We start from the raw sequence: 25,863 nt of genomic DNA, 5'->3' as shown, positions 1-25,863 counted from the left end.
GGGTAGAAGATTTACATGATTCACAGGCTTCCTTCACTCGGTGAGGAAAGTGAAGAATGGACATGAGGACAAACATGCTAACAACATATATGCATCCAACACCCTGCCACCTTCATTTGCTATAACAGAGCGGTTTGGAGAAAAGTATTATTGCCATCTACAAAAAAGTGGAGAGAGAAAAAAAAAACCCTGAAGGACCTAAAGAGGGGAAACTTGGTTAAACAAGAATAGCACTAACAGATATTGGAATCCAATCTAAGTCAGACAGTATCTGCAAGAATAAGGATATCCCAAATCAAGCTTTATAATTTAAAAAAAGGGTTGTAGTTTAAGTTTAAAACATAGTTAAAACATTGTGTGCAACCAATGATGATTACAGCACAATCTGAGATATTGCCATCTCATAAAGTGGTAAAAAAGTTTTCCCCCTCCAATTTATCTTTTGAAAAGTGATGCATGGCACATGGATACAAATAAACTTTCTGTACAACATTTACACTGTGAATTATGTTCACACAAAAGAAAGCAAATGTATAAAAGCTCTATGCAGCCAGCTTGCAAAAATTAGAAGTGTCACCTGTTGAGATAAGGCAAATACCTCCACAAGAAAAAGTTAAGCAGCAGACATTTTGTGCCAAAGCAAAACTAGTTAGATTTCACAGCAGATTATTGAAAGTGACCTTTACCTTTCACTAAAAAAAAAAAAAAAAAAAATCCAAAATACTGAGACACGACTCCTGTAAAACAAGTGTTTTATTCATTCATTCACTCACTTATTTTTCATAAAGAAACCCTTCAACGGGACAGCGTGAAATGCACGGCAATACATTCATGACAGGTAGGCTACAGCATACCAGTAAGCTGGGCTGATGACGTATCTCACCACACAGACTGTGCTCATGACACATTTAATTATAAGCCAGACAAACTATTGTGATCATCAAATGAAGACATGGCCTTTATATCAAACACAGAAGTTGCCCTCCACTACAGTGCTGCACACGTGTGTGTGAGAGGAAAAAGTGCTTTCTCATAAATAATCACAAGAAAGAGTGGCAGTCTGCAAGGTTGTGCTCTGTACATCATGTGTTCTACAGCTGAATTTATTCAGGAAAATTTTAATGCATCTATCACCTTTGTGTATTTGTAAGGCGTACCACAGTCTCAGATTATTTACAACAGGATGTACTCTATTTCACCCCTTAGCCATTGACTATGCCACTGCAGGACTTGCTGTGCTTGAGCAAACTCCTGTTAGTGCTCGCCGCGGACTGTCGGCTCCAGGTGAGAGATTCTCATCTGCGTGATGGACAGGACAGAAATCTACAGGGACTGAGCCATGCTCACAGTGCTCTTAACAAGGTGCTGAGCAGGAAATGTCAATGTGAATGCCCAGGACCACCATTCCCAAGTTCCCAGAATGTGAAAAAAAGAAAGAAAAAAAAAAAAAAAAAGGCAGAACTAAGCAATCGGGGCACTTGCACTTGTTCCTGTCATGCTGTATTGAAAACAGAATATGGAGCTTCCAGAGCAAAAACAAACTGCATCCTCTAAGCTCTGTCTGAGTGAGCACACAACTGGAGTATGCAAGTCTGGAACTAGTCCTCATTTTTATGTTCCAGGTATAAATTTTTACATCTGAGGGCGAAAAAGAAAAAGGTTCTCTTCCTTTATATTACATACTTGTTATAAAATAGACCATTTTCATTCCACTAACCATTATGTTTTTTTTATATTTACATACAACATATGGATATACATACATATGCATCTATCATTTTATACAGTTACATTAGCTTTTCTACATTCATCTGCTTGTATAACTACTACTCATACCAGTGTCTGACTGTTACAAAGTATTCCCCCATCTAAAAAGAGAAATTCCTACACCGATGAAACGTCACAAATCTCCTTGCAACGTTCACAGCCGAGCCTTCCCCTCATTCAAGCGAGAAAAGAGGGAAAAAAAAAAGCAATAAAACATTTTCCATATACATTTTCACAGACAGTATGACAATTAAGAATGCAGCACTGAATGTTCTAAAGCATGAAATCCTTGAAAGAACCAGAGACGACATGTTCAAAGGAGTTCAAAATCCCGTTGCTGAAGAGAGCACTTCCCACATAACCGATGGTGAACGCCGGTTTGTGGGCATTTCCTCCCCATCTCTCATTGCTGTTGAGCATGGTCTTCGTTCTGCAGTTCGCACCAAAGACCCCAAAGTAACCTCCGGTTCTTATTGAACACATCCACCCCCATGGCTTCTGGGAGATGAGATGTGGTTACATGTGGAACACACTCCTTCCCAAACAAGATGTTCTCAGAACACTCGGTCCCTGAGGAAAGCCCACTCACATTCCTCCTACATGTCACAGTATTGTCCAAACAACAAAAATTACAGTGAGCCCAAGCATTCATGACTTCTAAATATGCCCTCAAGGTCAACAAGGGAATGGCCGTTATATAAATGTGAACCAGGTGAACAGTCAGAAGGAAGCACAGTGTGTATTCAGCACTGTAGTATGACTGACAGCACTCACCTATTTCTCACTCCGGAAACATTTGTTCCTTTCGGTTCACCGCTGAAAGCTCAGGACTTGTGCTCTGGCTTTATCTAACAAAGCTCCAAGTGAAAGATAATCTAAGGACATTTGTGTTTTTTTTTTGGTCCCAGTGGCTCACTTTGCTCCGTTTTGCACATCTAATGCCACAATGCCTCCCGCAACCCTCGTACACACTCCTGATCCATGTCTTCCCATCCAAACGCCGCACCCTCTCCGTCTCCTGTACCCTTTCGACTTTCACGAGCACGACAGCAATGGTGACCTATCGATAACTGACATGCGGTACTTCGATACCAGACAGATTTGCACCGTACACCTCGAACCCGGTACCAGCAGACAAGTTCACATACGAGTTCACCTTCGGTTTCTACTTGCATGACATTCAAATCACAATCCCTCCCTCCACACAGCACAGCCACTGCTTACAGTCACTGTGCCTGTGCAGTATTTATGCATTTTTGTAAAATTAATTCATATTAATTTATAAATGTAATGCTGGTATCCAAACGCAGCAGTTACATACCCAGAGGTAGTACGTATATTCAATTTTAAACATAGATAAATAATCCTATTGATCAAGACACTATTTTTCCAGTCAAGTCAATCCCCCTTTTTATATAGAGTACAGCAGTGGTTATGACCAAAAAGGAACAAAAATAGAAAAAGTGCATGAAAGATATTAACATCTTTTTTTTTTTTTTTTTTCAATTCACAGATTACAACAGTTAAGTCCCATAACTCCCTTTGTAAACCCAAAATAACTTTTCCAGTGGTCATAGCAGTGCAGTTTTTCCCCTCCATGCTGCAGGGGCTGGTGTCTACTCAACCGTGGTCCTGTTGTCTTTCAAGCTCTGCATCAAGTCTAATTCTTGATTTCCAGGATGGAGGGGTTGTGGTCCAGGATGGCCAAAATGATCTTGTCCATGTACTGCCTCAGGCGGAAATTTATCTCCTCCTGCTCCTTCAAGGCCTCCATCAACTGCCAACATCACCACAACATGACACGTGCATCAGTCAAAGTGCACACGTGCACCTGAGCCCAGACATGCTCGTGAATATTATGCTTGTTATAAGTGCCATATACTTTCATACTAGACAATGAACAGTGCATTTATCCATTAATCAATCAGTCTGTCTTAGTTTAATCTGTCACTAGTGGGTCCCTATTTACTTAGTTATGCAAGTGCATGTATCTCTGTTTTAGAATCATGCCATCAGACCATGGGCACCCCCCCAAAAAAAAAAAAAAAAAAAAAAAAAAAAAAATTGTTCAACCCCACCTCCTGAAGGCTGATTTCACTCACCTCATCACGGGATGCATTGTCAATTTCTGCGGCCAAGGACTGGGCTTTTGTCTGAGTAGCAAAGAGATTCTTGGCCTCGTGCAAGCTCAGGCTGAGGATCTGGCCATTCAGGTCATCGTTCTGCTCCCGCAGCTTCTGATTCTCCTGTGGAAATTGCGAGGGAAGAGGAAAACTAAAGTCTGGAGAAGAGGGTGGGTCAAGAAAGATGTAGTAACATCATGGATCGACAGAGGATGCTATTCCAGGTGCCCATAACACAGCGCCTCCCCAAAGAGAAGATCCTTTATTCTCACTTGCCTGCAGAGTAGGCAGCCTATGGAAAAAAAATCCCCCTCTCTTCTTTCATTTCCCCCCCCCTCCAAAGTCAATATCAAACAATGAATGCTACCATGTGTATATTTGATCCCCCATCCTGGGAGGCAGTTCTACATGTTACAAGAGCACTAGATGAGGACCAAAACACAAAGTCATAACAGGTCCAGGTAAGAAGAATGGTGAGTTATTCAGGGTTATTTTATGGAGTCAGTGGAGCAGCACAAGGACAAGGTATGTAGTTCTCATACCGCTGACAAATTTCTATGTATGACATTGGTGTTATGTGGGGGTTAATAAATCAGACAATTCTGAAAACAAGTTTACCATCAGACTGGGAAGGAGCCGTGCCCCAGCGGACACAAGGTGCTGGAGTTCATATGGAAAGTCCTGGGGGCTGAGCCTCTGGACAAACAAAGTCAGGTTGGGGGGGGGTTGGTGTGAGGCCCAGATGGGCCAAGTCAGTCTATCCATTCTCTTTTGTGAATTTTTAAATCTCTCATTTGCCATTCATGCTCAGTCCCCCTCAAATTCCACACTGATCATATGAGGAACTTATAGGAGGCTTGCTGCGCTGTACGATCTGCAGTCAAACCGACCACAACCAGCAACACTTGATTAGTTCAACACAAGTGCTGCAATCCAAAAGTGCCAACATGTGGTCTATGATCTATTTTAATGGAGTAATACTGTGAAAAAGATGGGAAAGTGCAATGCCTTTAGCCACAGAATAACATTTGTTCCTTTGGAAAAGCAGCATGTGGCTCCTGTTACAAGCATTCCTACCAGGGTTGTTTGGGGGATTGGACCATTGCCTGGAGGTAGAAAGTCTCTTATCAACTTTGCATAAACCATCAGCTTATCTGACAAGGAATCTTTTTTAAACACATGCTGCTCTCTCATTCTTGTGCTTGCAAAGCACTTTTCTTTGAAACAAGAGAATAGGTGAATAATGGGTCTCCATGCAGGTATGACCTTCCTTCATTGTGTGACAGCAGAATAAATGCTACAATGCCAAAAAGAACCACATTTGAAGCGAGATATAACAAAGTCGATGTGCCTTTTGCACCAATGTAAGAAATAAAGGTAATTTTTGCTGTTAGAGTGAAGGAAAACCATTGAGGTGCATTAATACCTTTAAGAGTGAGCTAACTGCAACTAGGTGCCAGAGTCATAACTGGTCAAAGTTCCAGTGTGAAGAAACCTTAGTCTTAATGTGTGCTGCTGCAGGATCAGTACGTCATAAGTTTTAATGAGTATGGACATCAATATGCAAGGGCACCCACATGCATCTGTTATGCCATTATTGTAGTTCGTAAGGCTGTGTCACAAAGTAACAAGGGGGAGGGGAGGAAAAAAAATAAATAAAAGTGACCTCAGCAGCACAGTAACAGTGTAAGACTACATTGTCATCAGTGCAGACACTCACCTGCTTGAGACGCTTGATCTCGTGCTCCAGTTCCGTCTCTCGGGTCTTGGCGTTGAACTCTGACACGCTGGAGGTGGAGCTGCGGGTGCGGCTCGGCCTCTCCGTCTCCAGCTTGAAGAGCTGCAGGTGTTCCAGCTCTCGCCTCAGGTCCTCTATCAGCTTGATGGGGAAAGAACATAGGAGTTAGTGTCTTTCAACGCTAAGGAAAACAGAAAGGGAGAAGCGAATCGGTATGCAGAGATACACATGTGCGTAAGGGTGCAGGTAACCTTACTTCCTGCATGGCCTCACGCTCCTTCTGGAATTCATGTCGGTTCTGCTTCAGCTTGTCCATCATCTTTCTGTAGAGGTCCATCTCATCCTTCAGGCGCAGGCTGGTGTCTTCCAGCTTGTCCGTCATTCGCTGTTTCTCCTGCGTCCACAAAAAGATGCATATGAGAAAAACGGACAAATCCAGTCGTGCCGAAGCTCAATATTGAATTCCCTCTCAAAAGGAAAAGCAATAGCATTCCTTAAATTAGTGCGGTCACCTAATTTTTAATCACACTACCTTTATTTCAGTGAGACCATCAAGAGACCAAACAGTTTACTCACATGTTCTTAGAGGGTCGAGTCACCTGATCTTTACCAATATGGATAAATCAGTAGTTTTAACCCTGGGTTTTTGTTTCACATACTGAAAATAGTGGTGCTGCTCTAAACAAAACAGTAGTTTTCACACTTTTCTCATACACATGGGTGTGTCTGTTAACATTTCGATAAGCAAGGTTGCTTCGGGCGTGTTCTTCTGGCGTCACTGATTACAGATCACCAGCAGTGCATGAACACCTATGTTACAGCGTAATGACCTCACTAACCGTGTTTTAAACTGAAACCCTGGTAGGCCGGGAGTAGTCTAATTTTATACCCACCAATTCCTCTGGATAAAAAAAGAACTAATTAAATTTCTTTTTACCAATGCCTCTCTAATAAAACAGCCCTTTGTAGAACGACATGTCCTGAATACACCGAAGGAAGGAATCTTTATGGGCTAATTGACTGAATAAAGCAAGCAGAGGGAGCAGGTTGAAGCAGAGACTTGCATACACGCAGCTAGTTGAGAATTTGACATTCCAGGGGCATGGAGAACCTCAGGATCCAAAGGAGCAGGTGACGTACACCCAAACATGTGAACTGTAAGGGCTGTAGCAGAGAGATGTTTAGGGTGCCCAAGAGTGATATTGAATAACGAAGGTTCTTCATACAGCATTTGGGGTTTGTAGTGTGCAGGTGTCCCTGGAGTTTGAACTGAAAGCTTCAAAACTGCGCCGTGGCACCTAGGCGTTCTGTGCTGTGACAGAACCGTTTGTCGATCTGCCACAAGCACCGTTTTGTGAATGTGAAGTGCAAAGTGCACAGAGTAGCGATACCACTGTGTGCTCATTTGTTTGAGTGGATCTCTGTACTGTACGTGACAGGAACACACGCTTGGCCTCTCGAGGCACCCCAGGGCACCCTGCGAGAGTGGTTGTGAAGGACACACCTCATCCAGCTTCTCTGTTTGAGACTTCAGCCGGCTCATGTTCACCTTCATCTCTCCATTCTCCTCCTCCAGCTGCTGGACCCTGCAGCAGAGAAGAAGAGTTGCTTAACTCCGCTGCAGGACATCTGCAAACAATGGTGAGCTCCAGTGGCTCACACTGCACTACGCCTTCAGCACAGCCCCTTTTTCGTTTTGTCCTGTGTATTTATTGCCCTGTACTCCTGTTCTGTGGTGCACCGTGGTCTCCGGAGAAACGACATTTCGTCCCACTGTATACAAGCTATGTAGAGGAATGACGATAAAAGCAACTTGAACTACGACGTGACCCACCAAGCTCAATCCTGGCTTCTACACCAACATAATCAAAGCTATTAAATGCCCTGTCAAGTAATGTTTCACCCTGTCCGAGCATTATTCTCCTTGGGAGAGGGCACCACCTGTTGCTGAGCAGCTCAATCTGAGTGTTCTTCTCCCTCTCCAGCTTGCTGTAAGCATCACGGTGTCTCCTCAGCTCCTCCTCCATGGTCTGCTCTGCCCGTGCCTCCTGATCCTTTATCTGCTCTTCCAGCTCATGGACCCTGGGAAGATCATCATAAACAAACGCTTTCATCACTCACACAACAATACTGATTTAACAGAGAAAGTTGTGTCATGAGCATCTAATGAACCCCTCCTGCTACACTGTACATACTGTTCTGTGTTCCCCTGAGCATCAGTGTAGCCACAGTGCACAGATGTGTATTTGTGTTTACCTGTGAACTAGCTGTGTGTTCTCCTGCTTCAGCTTGGACTTCAGATCTCCGTTCATCAAGCTGTCGTTCTCTAGCTCCGTTACCTTCTTCTCCAGGTAACTAACCTGTGTATGAATGGGTTTACATGGTCAGGAGGCAATCATTTATTCCAGTCGTGTACCCATGACTTTATGGCCAAAGTACAGCACTGACATATACGTTTCACAAACGCACAGGAACATCAACAATGAAGTTATCTGGATACTGAGTGGGATTCTCGTTGCTTGTTCGGTGGCGCAAAGCACTTTTCATTTGTTCAGCCATTCCGTGCTTTTGAGAGAGGCAGAGGTTCAAGTGATTTCGAAGTTTTCGTACCTTCTCGGTGATGTCGGCATCACAGGAGTCAATGCTGTCTCGGAACAGGTCCTCCGTGCTGCCATTGCTGCTGCTTAGGTTGCTGTTGTGGAAGAGTTGCCTGGAGAGAAACAGGTTGAGGATCATCTCAGAATGGAGCATAGATAGATGCACATGGGTCCTGGGCAAACTCGGAAGCACCCTGCCTCTGGAAAATAGCTACTTAAAGTAGTAGCCTGAAATCAAAATTTTGTACTCTGTAAAGGAGTCTAGATAATGGAAGAACTTCAATATGTGCTATCTTGCAGCATTCACTGAGAGCATCATTGGCTGTGTGTCCACAGTTGAGGTCTGACAGTTACCCTTTAATGTGGGACAAACTGCTCTTTGTGTAGAGCACTCATTTCAGAATCCACTTGCCAGACTACAGAAAAGCAGGAGTCAAAAAAGAGGAGGCAAGGACTTCAGGAACACAGGCAGAACCACTCCATCACCCTAGACAAGCAATATTTATATCACTTTTGAGTTTTTTTTCCACAATCTTCATTCACTGAGCTCGTGAAAACAGAAGCAGATGCTCACCAATTCACCATAATTGTACCTCATGCTGTGATTCGTTCAGAAAACAGTAGCCTCAAGACTTTAAAAAAATGACACGTGAATATTTAGTGAGGAAGAGGAGAGAACTGATCTGCATAGGTTCTCTAACCACACGGGACACAAATCGGATTTAACAGCTGGGCAGTTCTAGCCAAGGTATGACAATGATTAACCATCTATCGGTAGAAACAGATAAGCACTGGCAGTGCAGAGAGGTGCAACCTACCTTCCAAACGCAGTGCTGGATATCTTCCTGTTGGGACTGGAAGAGAAGACAAACAAGAAGGTTCCTGTTACAGCACCCTTTTCAATGTACACAGCAGACATCCGAGTTTCAGGAGGACTAAAAGGTACTAGTTTGCACACAGGCTTGTGGGGGTTGGGGGGGTGGGCAGACTGAAGGGCATCTCAATGTTAATAAAATTCTTCTCCCTTGAGGTGTTTTAGTCTTTTCATTAACTCAGCGTTTGTCTTTTTTGAAAGATTCTGTGCTTTAAGCCTAAGGTGTCTGTGGGTGTTCCATTTATTAGATGCACTGACAGATACATGCACACAGGCAGGGTGGCATTACTGAACTTCAAAGCTGGCATGATGGTCAAGGACACAGCCCTGAAGGTTGCCAGATCAAGTCCCTACACATTCCCTGCTTTATTACCCTTGAGCAGGGTTCTAAACCTGACTATTTTAAGTGAGCCAAACTATTTTTGTAGACAAAAGCTTTTCGGCAGAAGAATTTGAGATACAATAATATCATGTCATAATAAAGGCATGCCCTGGTGGCAGATGTCAAGAGGATGGGCCACACCTGGAGAGAATGACTCAGGACAGAGATGCCTAGAGAGCTCTGGTTGGTGGCCTATGCTCCAGGACAGGTAGTAGACAAGCTAACACAGGCATGAAAAGGGGCAGGTGACTCCTCCAACTTCTGGGACCTTTCACCAACTGCTTCAAGCTGGATTTCTCCTCTAAACATTACATCCTCACTTCTACCCAACAGCTCTGCTGTTTTGCTGCTCTCCTCTCAAAACCAGCTGCGCTCACATCAGTCTCTCCTTCAACTGGTCTTCATCTCTCTCCATCTCACTGGGTTTTATGCCAACCTCTGTTTTAAGAAGCACAAATCAATCCATTTTCACAGTGCCTTCCTCTTCACCCTCCTTTCATTGTTCATTTATTTTACCTCCCTACCTCCAGCGTGTCTTTAGGGATGAGAATTTTAATTGAGTTGCTGAACTGACCTCTGAGAACAGAACAGTTGAACTAAAAAAAGAACCAGTTTTTTGTTAACTGGATGAAATAAATTACTACCATCCACAGAGCCATCTGAGGTGTATCACCTTCTGAAAACAGTCTTTGCTTTGTTTCAAAAGCAGATATGTCAGAACTCTTTGCACTAATCATTCATTATACAAGAGAGACACACAGACACACACTTGTGTATTAGATAGAAATCACACACACGAAAACACAAAAAGTCACACCTCATGTCAGGTGTGTGCCAACATGTTAGCGTTAACTAGGGTCTTCTGCAGGGGCTGCATTACACAGCATAAGGGATGAGCTCATGATGAGGACTGCTCTGGAAACACTGCAGCTGGGAAAACCATTCTAAAAATAAGCCTGTGCCTTTGAAGGGTGCAGTCTGCTGCTGTCAAAAGACTGAAGTTTTACATAATTCTCATAGAGGTGCTTAGAGCTCCTCGTGTTACATCACACAGAGGGCAAACAATGCACCACTTAATCGTGTTACCAAGGAGGAACTCGCTAAACTGACAGTGTCAATAACCCCACCTCTTCATTGGCAGTCTCCTGGGAAAACCTCAGACATTCATGACCAACTCCAATGCACAGAAGTACAACTAGTCAGGCTAAGAGGTAAATTTTTCTTCCTTTATGCCTATTATTATTATTGGGTACTTTTATCCAAAAGTAATTATTGTACAAATTGTATTGGCTAGAAGTTACAGAAGCCATCCAGGTCAAGCTCTTCACTCAATGGTTCAACAGCAGGACCCTTCTTAGTACTTTGAACTGGTAAATTTTTGGCCATTGCTGCTCACAAAAAAATTAAAGTATTGTTGCCTTTCCTACAGGTTCCAACATAATTCTAAAAATCCAGTTATGATATGAATCTGCAAAACAGCCTCTTGCTTTCTTGTCATGAAATTAAGGACACAGAACAAGTCAGTTTAACACCATAATGTCATCAAGTTTTACCAACGGTCCCGGACCCTGTTACTGATTCTATGAAAAAGAAACAAATTACACAATTCCAGCATTTTGAACCATGTGATGTAACTCAAACTGGGATAATCTAATTATTTTCCAACTAATCAGTATATGAACTTATCCTGATTCTTTAAATTTCTACTTGACAACAAAATTGACCAAGTCTAGTCAGAACAACTCCTTGGCCATTGTAATGGCTCTCTTATCCCCTTCCTTCATTTACTTAAGCCTCAATCCAGGGTGATGCAAGTACTGTAACTTACAGTTTGCAATGCATGTACAGAGTCTATTGTACTGGATATTGAATGAAACAAATGAATTTGAAGGACTTAATCACTGCATTGGCAGTGAGCATTTGAATTGCAGAATCTATGAAGTTCCATGGTCCCCACTGACTGCTTTGGTGGGATGGAAAGTGGGGCATCTCCTCTACTTCTCTCCTCCATACAGTATTGGTCACCTGCATCTTGGCAGAAGTGCTGCCAAGGCAACTTTTTTTTGGTACCAGATGCAGCTTAGTCACAACATGGAAGAACTACTACTTAGGGACTTTCCATGATGGAGGATGAGGATTTTAAATTCTAACTCAAATTCTTAATGGCAGGTAGTAGGATGACACACAGCTTTTGCTCAATAGCATTAATAGGCTGCTGCATTTACTACTGAACATCAATCACTAATAATTAATGCTGGGAGAAGAATCAAGCTACTTAAACCACCAGAGAACATCGCACAGCTCCAGTTTGAAAGCAGGAACAAAATCAAGCTACCAGTTGCCCAACATCATGAGTCATTATGGAATTTGTTATTAAACACGAGTCAGTTTGCATCCATTTCCTATCTATTTTGAACTGATAGGATTTTGGATGTGTGATTGATGTCATTTTCTGCTACAACTGAGCAGATGCATGGGGCTCCTCACCTGTTGGCTTTGAGGTTCTTGAGACGTGCCTCCAGGTCATTGAGCAGGTTGACTTTCTTGCAGCACTGGGAACAGTACACATCCATCAGCTCACTGTTGTACAGCTGCCTCATCTTCCGTGGCGTTTGCCCAGCACTATGGACAGAGCACAGCAGGGTTAGGGTTCAAGCCCAAATTACTGCATGTGTCAAAAATGAAAGCAGGTGCCAATATGAACTACCTATTAACATGGTAGTCTACATGTCTTGGTTACTAGTCAACAGAGTGGATGCCAAGCTGAAAGGTTGTCCATTGGCATGCCAAGGGGGGCATATGCAATGGGGACTGATGAATAAGCTATTCTATCAATGTCTTTTGTTCCTGAGTCACATGTGCCACCTGACAACATTTCTCTAACCTCAATTGCTCCAAGTACTGTTGAAAGTAAAGCCATTTGAAGATTTAAGATCCTTATTTGGGCCCTTCAAACAAAGTTATACTACAATGCTTCAAGTCACGTTTGTGTGACAGCACCAGACAAGAATCCAGGGGAATTGGTTAGACCACTATTGTATAAGGGTCATAATCCAGTGAAATCTCACTCAAAGGTGGGGTTCTTATTGTGTCCAAAGTAGTCTACTCACAATGCACAAAAACTAGAGTTCCACAGCAAGCTTATGAGATTGAAACTAGAAGTTGGTGGGGACAGCAATCGAATTCCAACGATGTAAACTTTTTCAACACACCTTGGCAGACTGCAGCTCTTTTGGTAGCAGATGCAGCTCAGTCACCACAAAATAAATTGCATTTAAAATATTAGGGCTTCAGGTTGAAATCCTGAAGACTATACATATTCCATAGGGAAAGACAGTACTGGAATCTAAGTTTTTTTTTTTTTTTTTTTACCCTCACAAATCAAGAGATGCATCCACGCATTGTGTGTCTGCCTCTCCGTAGGAGAGCGCTGCCTTACCTGGAGGGGACCGAGGAGCCCAGGTCGGAGTACCCATTGGTGCGAGTCTCGTCGTCGGGACACGGGCTGCTGGGAGTGAATTCCACGTCCTCTCCTACCCCATAGTCCTCAAACTGCTCCTCATTCAGGGAGGCGGAGGAGCGTGTGGAAAGGTCCGAGGTCAGCGAGGGGTTCGTCTGACCACACCTGCAAGCAGGGTCACTGCATTCACTGTTGCTGCACAGATGCAGGCAGAGTGAGAACCATGTTGGAGTCTGCAGCCCCAATTCAACCACACACTCAGTTTATAACAATGGAACAAATGGAAGGATTATGCAGTTCACAATGACCAAAATGTTTCCTTCCAGTCAGTTCAGAACGCATGCAACAATCGGCATACGCCATACAATACCGATAACGAAAAACTGGACAGTTTATGAAAATACAAATGAACTGGCACTCTCTATAAGGAGATTACAATCCATTTTCCAGATATGTCATGTTAATGATAGTCTGATTCCGGCTCTGAAGGATTCTAAATCGAGTAAAAGCTGTAAAAGCCAGTTCAGTGACTCTTGTAGTAGGAAGTAAGAAATTGAGTTATAGAAGGCATGTGTGCAGAAAGTAAAGGGCCTCACTTTTCCCTGGGGAGGAAGAGCCCTCGAATCCCATCATCCTTGTCACCAGGCCTGCCCCCCTCAGAGGTGTCTGAGCCAGGTGCGCTGTCCACAGCACTGTCCAAGTCCGACTCCGCACCATCGCGGCCCCCTGGGCTTTCCTCCTCAGGAAGCAGCGTGCAGTTGGGGTATGGACGTGTGCACATGATGAGGGGCCGGTCCAGGCCCTGCTCGCAGTGCTGCAGGCAGAGAGAGGGCAAGGAGCGTTAGCCGGAGGTACCTTTTCGCTCCAAGATCCTTCCATGAGCCACGTGACAGCAATCCCGGCCTTATGCCCAGTTGCAAAAGGACATCATTCTCACAGCCTCTCCCATAAACACACCATGCTTATTTTCAGCCACATTACAACATCACACTTCAACTATTTTCTTTTTTGTGAAAAGGCAACCTCTTAACTTTGCTGACATCAAAACAGAAACACCAATGACATTTTCTGTGAAAGCCTGGTAAGTAAACAGCTTTGAAAACATAAGCCCACTGCATGCAAGTCTTTTCCATCAAAGGAGGTTTGTGAGGTCAGGTGGGATGAACCCATTTCAGGGGTTATAAGGTTGTTTCTATTTATTCACATTCACCATACTTAGAGTGAGCAAGCTGCTCTAAGCCATGCTAATTCAAATGCAGAAGGCTTAGCTTGGCACGTCTGAGCACGCGAACCGTGCGGACTGGGAGGGTGAGCCGCAGGGACAGTATGAACCTGTTGCACAGGTCAGGCCAACAACACAGGTGCGCTGCAATTTAGATTCATTATATGGCTTTTGTGTCTCATTATCCAGATATTATAGAGAAGTCACTCCTTTGGCCTCAAATTTCTTTCTCACACACACACACACACACACACACACACACACAGATCCAAACAATGCACTAACTGTGACAAAGGAAAGAGGTTAAACAGGTTATTTGTTCCAACAAATACTCTGGGCGGCCAGATTTAGTTTTCTTAATTCCAGTGCACGGTCCTCCCATAAGAAAAGTTGTGAAGTCTTAGAATTATGGGTTCAGCTATCGGTCATATCCTCACAGAGACTATATCCATTTATTAAAGTTTTACACTGAAGAAATAAGTTGTGTCCATCTGTTACTGATAAGGGCAGCACCTGCTTTATGTTCGTCTAAGCTGTAGCGAACCAGCTTCTGCCTCCAAAGAAAGACCCGTTTGTTGTTCAGGCCTGCTGAGGACTCATGCTGACTGTTCTCATGGTCAACCACAGCGGAGCTGTCGCAGAGGCTTGTACCAACAGCAGGATATAGGTCAAAGGCTTCAACTGACCAATTCAGGTCAACTTATTAGAAGATCAGTTATTGGATGAACTGAAATGACACTGCAGAAGAAAGGCTTCCATTGTACCCCATTGCCACGTTGTCCAAAAAAAAAAAAAAAAAAAATTCACAAATGCACACGTGTACACACACACACACACACAAAAAAAAAATAGCTGTTACACTATAAACAAAAACAGTTGATTAAAACAAACTTGGTAACCACAATGCTACCGTTTCTCCTATTCTGACTCCAGGGTACTGAAAAACCAGTTTTTTGAGTTGCCAAGCAGAACTGTATTCCCAGCACTGGAAATAATGCCTAATCACCTCCACGAGTGACACAGGAACCTGCCTCCTGAGGCAGTGTGGGCGGGTTCATGGGAGCCCAGGATTAAGGGCCAAGTCAGGGAAGGGTGCATTGTGATGAATTCAAGAGTTTGTTGACAGGGGTGTTTAGTATTCCTCAAGAGCTTTTTGCACTGGAAAAGCCACACCGAGGGGGTCAGACGGACAGCCCAAGTTGAACATTCTTTCCTCCAGTAGCCCTCAGTGCATATGTCTCACGCACATATACTTGCAAGTTTACATGGTCCCCTTACATGAAGTCCTCTCATTTTTACTATTTAAGGGAAACTACTGTATTCTGGAACTGTGGAGCACCTTGTAGTAACCTTTACCGTACTTTGGCTTGCGCAAGTACTGGCAGTACCTGTTGGTAGATGTTGGGAAAGGGGAACGGTAAGCATCAAGTGAGGGAAAGCAGCCTGTTGCGCATAGGACCGTGCCAACCAACATGTGTCCCCAGTGCTGAAACTCTGGGGTTTGTGACCTAATGACAAGTGAGTCATTAGGTACTGACTACTGAAGTTATGGAATGAAGCGGGGGGGGGGGGGGTTTCAAAGTAAAAACAGTATTAATCACACTTATGGGCCCACACAGGAGTTATTTCTGAGTGCTAACCCTGGGGGGGGAGCTGCCCAATAAACCTAAAAGTTAAATTCTAGTAGCAGCCAGACTGCAGGGAAGGAGGTGGTTTAGTGGTTAGAACCTTCAAACTGTATTTGAAAAACCAGGGTTCAAATGCTGCTAATGCTGTAGTACTCAAAGTTCTTACCCTCAATTGCTCCAGAGAAAAATTCCCCAGCCGTATAAATGGCTAAATCACTGTAAAAACTTTAGCATACAAACCTAACATTGTGAGTTGCTTAAGAGAGAAGAATCCACTAAAAGAATAAAAGTATGCCTCCCTAGCTTTGTCATGCACAAAGAGGGTACACTACCTCTCTATGCTGCCAACGATTACTTTTCCTAGAGCTACGTGACTGGATTCTATCAACCCCAAACCCAACTGATGACCACCAAGAAACTACATTTCTGGGGAAGCAGCTAATGGGGATAACTAAGAAGTGGTGGCTGAATAAATCCTCAAGCACCTAGAGAATAGGCATAAGCGTATACCTTGGGCAACCTGGAATATCACAACGGACCTGCCTAGGGAAAAGCTGTGCGACTACACATCCAAGTTTGTAATGGCTGCACTGTGTTAGATGCCAGAATAATGTTTGTATGGCTATGGTGTGTCTGCTTTTCAACCACTAGATATACAGTGGAACTGACAGTTACACATAACCTTATGACTTAAAGCAGGTGTCAAATGCAGTGTGATCAGTGTGAACCACAGACAAACAGCACTAAGAGCTGTTAACTTGACTGCTGTGTCAGCACCATTTCACTGATGGTGGGATGCATTGAATGTGGCTGTGAATAAAGCAAAGGTAGCTGTGGGACCTACAGGGCTGTGGCTGTACATCACTGAGCACATCTTGGCTTGGCTAAAACCAAATTTTCCTGCCAAAGACACACAGATATTACTCCAGACCTAATTAGGGCAAATGGGTGACTCCAGCCTCTGTCCACTGTAGACAGTACACAGCTCCTTTCCCTTTTACATGCTAACCCAGAATCAATGGCTCTCAAACTGGCCACTCACAGTGAGCCATTGCCCTTTCTGCTCGCCTGCTTGGCTAGAGGCTAATGAATGGCAATGGAACTGCCCATCCATGGAACTCCAGCACAATGGTACTGTGGGCGGTCCCAAAGTGCCGGCATGGCGGTTAGGACCAGGCAGAGATGTAGAACAGCCCCGGCATTCAGTTGGTTGAGCGGGAAATGCTGAGACATGATTTATGCTGTTTGACAGGTTTTGTTTTTTTTTTTTTTTTTTTTGATTGATTCATGTGGTAGATCTTTAGCTGTCTCAGGTGTGGAGGGAGTGGTGGGAAAGAAATTAGAAGTGGTAGAGGTTTCCAATGTGAAGTGGTAAGAATAGGAAAGTTTTTTTTTTTTTTTAAAAACTGGTTTCTTACACAATAAAGATGCCAAAATGACCAGCTGCTAAAACAGCTAATTAACTTGTTGGATCATCTCACCGAGGGACATGCTCCCAAAGGAAAGTCAGAAATTCACATACTGCTTAATGAGCTCTGGATTCAGGGGAATAACAAAATCAATTTCAGTTCCTGCAAAGCTAATCTCAAAAAAATGTAAAAATAAAGATGGGCTGAGTGTTCTCAGTGTAAAGGTCACATTTTGAGGTCATGAGCAGATGTACCTGGGATATCTATGCAAAAGAGTAGGCTGTTGAAGGCTGGTTACTGGAACACAACCTTTTTGGATTCACACCCTTTCTCAGAAAAGCCAGATTACCACAAAGCAGAACACCACCCTCTCTCTCCAGGTGGAGAATGTGGTTATTACTGTGCAATACCATGTAAGTCCATCCTTCATGGTTAGCCAGAACAGGATGATTTACACCACAATACATAATGAAAATAGTCCTGGTGCTTAGCTAGAATTAAATGCCTCTTTGAAGATCAGTGAACCCATTTAGTATTTACTATTAGCAGTGACAACATGTCCAAAGCTGGTTTGTTCCAATGTCATAGATGCTGGACATCTGCGAGAAGATGCAAGGCACATGCTGACAGATCCCAATAGTTTACAATAAGCCAACAACTAAGAGCTTCATTGTGTGGCTTATGATGATCCCAGTCTTCACAGGAAAGGACTGACACTCCCCAATATGCTGCCCTTGGCTATATGCCAAGTACTACAGGTCTAACTTGAGCCTTCCTCAGGAACAGCACATGACTACTGAGCTGATGGTGCTACAATTCTAAACACATCTATGAATCATAGAAGCAGTACCGAAACATAGCAATTCCCACCCATTTGCTCATGTACCAAAGAAACCTGACAGCTTTATTACACTCATTATTGACAGGTCCCTCAGAGGTAAATGCTGCTGTAAAGCATTGTGTTTCAGATGGCTGGGTGCAAGAAATAAGAGTGCAGCCATAACTCAAGACCCTTTGAAGGTGGTTCTTAAAAACACACATTTTCAGGGAATTGCAAAGAAAAACTTTTACCAAAAACAGCTCCTTGAGCCACAGAAGTCAAATCGACCTTTTTTTTAGAATTATGTCATTGGTACGTTTCCATGTTGGGGCACAAGAGTAGACCAGACAGGTATTTGGTGGGGTCAAGCTGGGGCTTGGAGAGAAAGTACACTTTCCAGGAGTGAAGAGATTCTTTGTAAGGCACCAAATCAGAACAACAATAGGAGACACTCGGTGTTCTCATAGAGGATCCCCCTGTCAACACCCTCAAGGTGACAAGAGGGAGAACACACTGCTGCACCAAGAGCTGCGGAGGAGGAACTGTGCTGAACACTCAGCTGTGTGCAGGAGGGCTTGTGGGATGGCACTGTGTTTCATACCACTAGCAAAAATAATCAGAGATCCAAATGTGGACTATTGTTGACCTCTAAATACTTGAGGCCATTGACAGATAGGTGGTTACACTGAAAGCATATATTCTGCATATTTATTTACTTGTTGAATTCCTGTGCGCAGTCAGCATCTTTGTTCGATGTGAATCATAGTTAACAAGGCTGCACTTTATTTATGCCACTTCATGACACTGATGCAACTTAGGTGAAATATCTCCAAACACTACCATTTCTGAGACTATGTTCTGAATCAAGCTGAGAAAATACTGAAAATCTTGATTTCAAAAGAATTAAATGGTTGATTGGAGTGCAGCTGAAACAGTAAATTTAATGTATAATTAGCTTGAATGTCATTGTAATGTAGAACTTCCCACTTAACTTTTTCCCCCAGTCTCCTGTTTATCCTATAATGCTGGTAACACTGTTGTGGCACAGAATCTTATGTTAAACACAGGCATATCTATGAACGCAGTCTAATAGGAACACATGTAATCTGTGCTGGTCTCACAGGAACAGTGCAAATGCCCTGCACGTGATTGTGCTGAAATCACCGATATATGGAAAGAACGCCATCACACTCAAATACAAAACTACACTGATACAGTGCAAAAAATGTATATAACAGAAGGACGGACAACAAAATAGTACTAGCTGAATCACAGAGAGGCTGGAAAGTAGAGGAAAACTCCAAGCCCCATTACAGCAAAGAGGTAAGTCTGGGAAGTGCAGCCGCTGGAGGGCATGAAACAAGCCTGTCGTAACCAAGGTAGAACCTTCCCACAGTGATACAACCGCTTTCCTGTAGCAAGGTTTGCAAAACCTTCTCCACATTTGCCTTTAGGACTCCTGCCAAGGAACTTGTGCAATCCTGTGGTTGGTATCAGAAACACCAGAAAAAAAGGGGAACAACTACTCATGGGAAATAATGCAAAGACAGAACCAACCCATCAATGTTTCTTGTTTCTTTTGGATGCACTTATTTGTACAGAATGCATGAGTATCACCCCACATGGCCATACATAATATTCTTCTAGTTCTATATTGAGCATTATTATAATTCTTGTGTACAATTTGACATTTTTCCCCCCTTCAACAACACAAGACATGAAAATTTCTTCTGCAATCCAACATAGCTATAGTCAAAGGACTTATATGCAAATATTACACACACACATATTTTGTTATTTGCTTCTGTACAGCACATCTGTCCTAACAGAAAGCTTTTATTTCTCAGAAATAAAGTGTTTAAAAAAAATAAGCTCACAACCCAATATGCATGCAGCCATCATGGCAGGATGTTTAAATGTCCATACCCAGAGTCACAGTTGTTCAAGAACAAAGTTGCTTTTAATACAATATTAATGAAGATGAACATTAATTTTGCCCTAATTGAACAATCTAGCACTTTCTGCAATACAAGAGCTGTATTGAAAGTCAATAACAATTAATACTGACCAAGCCATTGATTTCTCTCACCTTCTATGGCACAGCAAAATATATGAACAAGAATGCAGAATTGACAAAAGGTCACTGAACTGTCAAGAAAGATCAGAATAAGTACATCTGAGTATAACGGTTGACTGAAAACATTTTAAAAATCCACACAGTGGATCAAAATCTTTTAGGGTAATAGCCACATCTAAGGCAGAAATCCAAAGATTTTTTTTTTTTTTCTATCTTTAGAACAGGTATTTACACTCTCAGCCTAAACACCTTTAGCCCATGAAATTCATATCTTAATGAGGGAACAGAATACAGATTAATTAAATTAAGATTTGGCACTTCTTTTCTGTCATCTCAGAGTGCAGAAAAGAAGCAACATCGCTGCACAGCAGCCAACATATGCAGATTAATTATTCCAAGGATTCAGTCTGGATCATAAATTATGGAAATGCTCTGTGTTGGCCTAAAAAAAGCAAGGCAGGGAGTAAGGAAATGCACCAATTTGAAGCCGCACAACAAAATCCTTTACATTTGTGCAATGTCAGCACACAAAGTGTATGTGTGTATGGGAGAAAGTGAGCCGGAGTTGGGGTGCGGGGGTGGTATGTGCGTTTGAAAGCGTTTTGAAGAAGGTGATCGGAACTGCTCTCTGTGCCTCTCCCAAGGATGAGCACAGATTTGCAGAGGCGTCTTTCACCTGCGGGTGGACTTCATAGTGCTGCTGCAGTTTGAATTTGCCTCTGATTCTTTCCAGGCTCCAGAGAGCTTCTGGCTTTCAGCTCAGCTCAGGGCTTACACTCAAATGCAGCGGACCAGTCAAATTTAACACCTCCGCAGCAGGCCAAAGTCTTCAGGAAAGAAAATTCATTATTCCGCATACTGATGCTCAGTACAACACATACTGACAAGTTCCTTCTCATCTGCTGTATCGACAAGTGAGGAGGAACACCAAGAATTTATTATGTAATTATGGATGTACACTGCATTAAGTAAAGACTTGCCAACATTTTTTCCCTATTCGAACAAAATGTTAACTTTAACGTATAACCCATATCAGAAATAATTTCAAAACCAAAAACTTTCCTTTAGAAAAGCAATAGCACAATAGTTCTGTTGAACCTTTCACAAAATTCATTGCTAAACTCAACATTAGACCAAAGAATTCAAGAACGTATATACACGAGGCCACAGAAATTGCCAGTAAAAGGAAGGAATGAGTCATTCTAAGATGCACAACCATAAGCCTGATCACTATAATCAGTGGTGTACCACAAGGTCCTGTGCCAGGGTCAGTACTAATCTACAGAAATGCTCCTCTAGTACTTCAGGATCTGGTGAACAGATAACAGAAATATATGTCAAGAATCCAAAATAAAACAGACAACAAAAGTCTGGATTGTAGGTGCTGTGTAAATGAAAACTAAAAATGCAAAACAATTCAGCTGGGAAGAAAAAAAATATACACTACAGTACTCCATTAACAGTAGCCTCTGGTTGAGTGGGAAGTGATGCAAGTACATAAATATCCCAGGGGATATTTATTGGATCAATACTGAGAAGTATTTTAATATTGGTTACCAATTCAGTTACACTTCCCTCTAAGGCACTGGAAAATCTTTCAAAGAAGCACTGTTTAAAAAAGTCCACTGACATCAAGACATAAAATCTCAAACAAGCAACATGTCTTTGATAAAATATTCAGCTGTCCATCCAGTAGACCAGTTCAAACCATTTCTGCAATATTGGTCCTCTTTGTACAGCTGCCAGTGATGGTTGCAAAAACATCAACTTATCTTTTCAAACAGTTGAAAATGCATTTTTTTAAGAGAACATTTTTCTTAAAATAAGCTTTTTACAACTATTGTGCGTTTAACTGGGGGGGGGGGGGGGGATTGACAGCAAACCTCGGAAGGACGACAATAGACGGCAAGGGATGTTTCTAAATCTTTTTTTACCGCAGTAAATGAGGTTATACCAACCATTCTTTCCATTCCCCACTCTACTACTAAAGAGGAAAGTAAAAACTGAAGCAACTGCCCACAAAATGTGTGATGTGTAATCACTGGGTAATTGCACTGTGGTAGCTGGGAGAAGACAGCTGCACCCTGCCTTGGCAGCAAAAGGGATGTGACTGATGGAAGCAGAGGATCCTGTGACCGAAGGCAACACCGTAGGACACTGACCGGCTAATCCTTTTGTCTTATGTGGTAAAACAGAACTGATTACTAGCTATTTAGCGATGAAACAACCACCAGATAAGAACACCAAGTTCAGGTGCTGGAGTGGTGGCATTGCCTGAATTGCACACCGACAGCACATGGGTTGCTCATATGTTGTCATAATAAAAAGTCACCATAAAGTCCCGATCGCAGCTGGAGTTCAGGGTTTAGCGTTTTATTCCGACTTTCACGCATGTGCTCAAAACAACTTCATGAAACCTTCAGTGCTGCAGCACTGTGTGTCAAAAACTCACAGGGATATAAGCTCACACACAGATGCAGGTAGCGGAGATGTCCTTTTGTAAGGATCTTTGCGAAGTCTCCACATATCACCATTCTTTAGTGCTGAGCTTCTCCTGTTAAGTCAGCTTTTAAACTGGCATCATGATTTAAAAAGGAGTCGCACCAAACAAAAAGGAGGAAAAAAAAACCAAATAGGGGCCCGGGAAGGTGACCGGGGAGGAATTTCAACAGCCTCCTCCTTCCCTGACCTTTGGTATGACCCAATGTAGAAGACTCCAGGTTCACAGCAGCAGGTGGTGGCTGTATCTCGTCTCTGATCGCCCACCGTGACGAGCAGTGGCCCTGTGTCTAACCCCTGTCAGACCCTCGCCCAAAAAACAGCTCCCTTCTTGGGCAGGGCAACCCTCCCAGCTGCTACTGTGTCACTTATTCATACATCCACCCTCCCCACCCCCAAGAACCCCACTGCAACAGCTCTATTCTCCTCCTTTCATTACCCTGGCTGACACCCTGAAACACACACACACACACACACACACACACACACACACACACACACACGAAAACTCCAGACAAAAGCCACTGGGATCCATTCTGACAGCACCAGATTAGCCTGTGAACTGTGACAATGGGGCGGGGCCAGGACTGGATGTTGCACAGGAGACATGACACCCACTGCTCCAGGATTGTATGCTGGCTGGGGACAGGAGGGGAAGTGAGATATAGATCACTTCTTGGGAGCGGGGTGTATCCGCACAGGTACGCCGGATGAACGTCAGCACTTTACATACGTGAAGTCGCGATTGACACTGACCTGGAAACAGCACTCGCAAAGCTTAGTGGACGAGATACACTCAAACACATTCTGACAGCTTATGAAAGGAGCATCTTTTTGCCTTTGATGGCATACTAGGAAACTCAACATGCTTAGTCAACAAGCTTTTTTTCTTTTTTTAAACCAGGCTTTGAAGTGAGCAGATGGCTGTTCACCTGGAGAAGTGATCAATGTGGTTTCAAGCTTAAATTGGAAATGTATTATTGATGCTTATAGTGAGGCAGGGATGACAGCTCAGGATGCAACGCCCTTCTCTCAAAAGGAGCTCAGCCAAGCCTGCGACTAAGCGGTTCCAATCATCACAGCTCAGATTGAATTTTTGGTGCAGTTCTGTTTCCCAATCCCATTATTGTAACTTTTTCAATAAATACCATCTTTCTGAGCAGTTAGAGCTCAGACTTCCCATTTACTGCAAGCCGGTTAGGGGCACTTCTGCTTTCCCATCAGGCCACTCATGGCTGGACTTTCCACTACACTACCTGCCTCATAATCCAGCACCTGCCTTCAGACTCAGTTCTGACAGATGCGCCATGGGGGGGGGGAACCACCACCTCCCCTTTACAAAGGCTCCTTCAACTTTTTAAATGGTGACACTCCACCACAGTTAGGGTATCCCCCCCAACAGCAATCTCCAGCCGTTAATTAATCCCATTATCATCAAGGGGAGGGTGAAGCGAGCAAGCACATGGATGAGCCTCGCATCAGAGTGCGCGCGCACACACACACGAGGATGGAGCACAAAGAAGAGAGGGAAAGAAGCAAGAGACGGGACCAACGTGGACGTGCGCACCCACAAACGCGCACAACGGCAGTACGGAACAAAGGACTTTACTCCCCTGGGCCTCTCTTCCCCTCTCATGTTCTCAAGCGCCCCAGTCCCAGATCACTGATGTCTCTTACCCTGTTGCTCAGTGCGGAGCCACCACCGTCCCCCTCGCTTCTGGCTTCAATGACCAAGCTACCATGCCCAGTAGACATCCACAGTGCAAGGACCCTCAAAAGTCACCAAGACCCCCCGACAGAGGTGAGCTCTCAGGTGAGGTGTGTGGATGTTTGCTGAGAAGGGTAACAGGAAACCTGCAGCAGTCCTTCCGATCTCCTCCCAGGGTAATCCAGAGGGAGCGCAGCGCCGATTTGGACTCCCCCTGGCTAAGCCTTCCTCCGACTCGCACACTGCAACTCACGGAGGAACACGCGCGTACACCCACAGCAGTGCTCTGGCAACAGTTGTTGAGCCAAAGCCACTCCCCCACCCCCTCCCTCGCCAGACCGTTGCCGAGCAACTGGCTTCATCTGGGCCGTCCCTCTGCGGTGACATCAGCGGGAATGCGAGTCTCGCATTGCAACACTCTCCTCGCTGCCGCCCGCGTGACATTTGCATTTCAAGCCGAAGCTCAGTGGCGTCTACGAGTTCTCGGGAAAAGAACAAAAAACACAAACGCAGCCTCTACGACTCTAGCGAGCCCTATGATGCAACATATTCCAGTTAAATTCCAAAATACCTGACAGGAAGGCCAAGAACACGCCCGCCGGGAGGCTAACGCCACAGCACTCCTGCACCGAGTATAAACAAAACCCCATCAGCAGAGCCCGGCCACGGAGGGAGCGGTTGAAAGCGTGCGTACGATACCAGTGCACCACACTTCCCGTCAACAAAAAAAAAAAAAACGGCCATCTGAGTCAACAGAGGCACCCGGCAGATAGGACATGATGCAACCTCTATACTTTCAACACCTCTCTCTCATCTCCCTGCCCCCATATGACAGCCCTGGCCCTCACTCTCGACTCAAAAACCTGCGAAACACACACTCACGCGCACAGGCTGAGCCACGGACGCTTCAGTTGTCTGATGGGTGGGTTGTAACGTCCATCCTCTGAAAGACATTCGAAGGCCATGTCAACATTGCGAGTCACTTGCTGACAAGACCGGAACTGCACCCAGGGAAACCAAAACAGGATTCACTCACATGTGGCCAAGCTTCTCGTTTGACATTGAAGATCTTCAGCTCCTGGATGACCCCCCACACACAACAAAGGATACAGTCAAATGTGTGTGGATTGTTTTGCATGGACAGACTTGAAAGTGCAGCAACTGGTTGAACCCTGCAGTACTAAACAGTGACATTGGACTTTGGTTACTTGTCTAGCTTCCTTTTTCTTTGCCGCGCACTGCAACGGTGCACAGCAACAAACTTGTCAATGCTGCAATGTCGGTGAGAAAAACGGAAACTGATCATCATACTCCTGTACACAGGCACGCGTACACCTACTTCGCTATACGCATGTCCCATCACATTTCTTCCAGTTGACTTCCCACTGCCAGAAGCAACTGTGGTGAACCCTGAGCCAGAAATAACACTTGCAAAAGGAATACATATTATTAAAAAAACCTGCACTCACCTCCAAGAACAGTTGAGCTTAACTCTGAAGGCCATTCTTACATGTGCACATTTAAAAACACACAGTCTGAAACCGCTCGTCCCAAGCGGG

General features: G+C 43.9%; 1 protein-coding gene across 5 annotated transcripts; it reads right to left on the bottom strand.

Annotated features, from left to right (window-relative positions):
* Positions 1-765: 765 nt before the first annotated feature.
* rab11fip4b (RAB11 family interacting protein 4 (class II) b) lies at positions 766-24,585 on the bottom strand. 5 transcript variants are annotated; one of them, XM_018761976.2, is made up of 14 exons: positions 24,274-24,585; positions 13,538-13,755; positions 12,921-13,136; positions 11,969-12,103; positions 9,044-9,079; positions 8,239-8,338; positions 7,885-7,988; positions 7,570-7,710; positions 7,133-7,214; positions 5,885-6,022; positions 5,611-5,769; positions 4,509-4,586; positions 3,870-4,013; positions 766-3,544 (listed from the first exon to the last, which is right to left on the bottom strand). In XM_018761976.2, the coding sequence occupies exons 1-14, from the start codon at positions 24,349-24,351 to the stop codon at positions 3,428-3,430; spliced, it is 1,746 nt and encodes a 581-aa protein (XP_018617492.1). In that variant the 5' UTR covers positions 24,352-24,585; the 3' UTR covers positions 766-3,427. The 5 variants fall into 5 exon arrangements, with proteins under 5 accessions (XP_018617492.1, XP_018617493.1, XP_018617494.1 ...); XM_018761977.2 differs by having other exon boundaries at positions 12,921-13,121; XM_018761978.2 differs by having other exon boundaries at positions 12,921-13,106.
* Positions 24,586-25,863: the final 1,278 nt, after the last annotated feature.

Source organism: Scleropages formosus, chromosome 20 (genome assembly GCF_900964775.1).
Source record: "Scleropages formosus chromosome 20, fSclFor1.1, whole genome shotgun sequence".
Classification (NCBI taxonomy): Eukaryota; Metazoa; Chordata; class Actinopteri; order Osteoglossiformes; family Osteoglossidae; genus Scleropages; species Scleropages formosus.
Note: the sequence above shows the minus strand (reverse complement) of the source record. Positions and strands in the feature narration are given on the sequence as shown.

Excerpts from the sequence above, each read along its gene's own strand:
- rab11fip4b (XM_018761976.2), bottom strand. The coding sequence starts at position 24,351 with ATGTCTACTGGGCATGGTAGCTTGGTCATTGAAGCCAGAAGCGAGGGG. Across the intron at positions 13,137-13,537 it reads CTCTTCCTCCCCAGGGAAAA|CAACAGTGAATGCAGTGACC; the intron begins GTGAGGCCCTTT and ends GCATCTGTGCAG. Across the intron at positions 9,080-11,968 it reads AAGAACCTCAAAGCCAACAG|TCCCAACAGGAAGATATCCA; the intron begins GTGAGGAGCCCC and ends CTTCTCTTCCAG.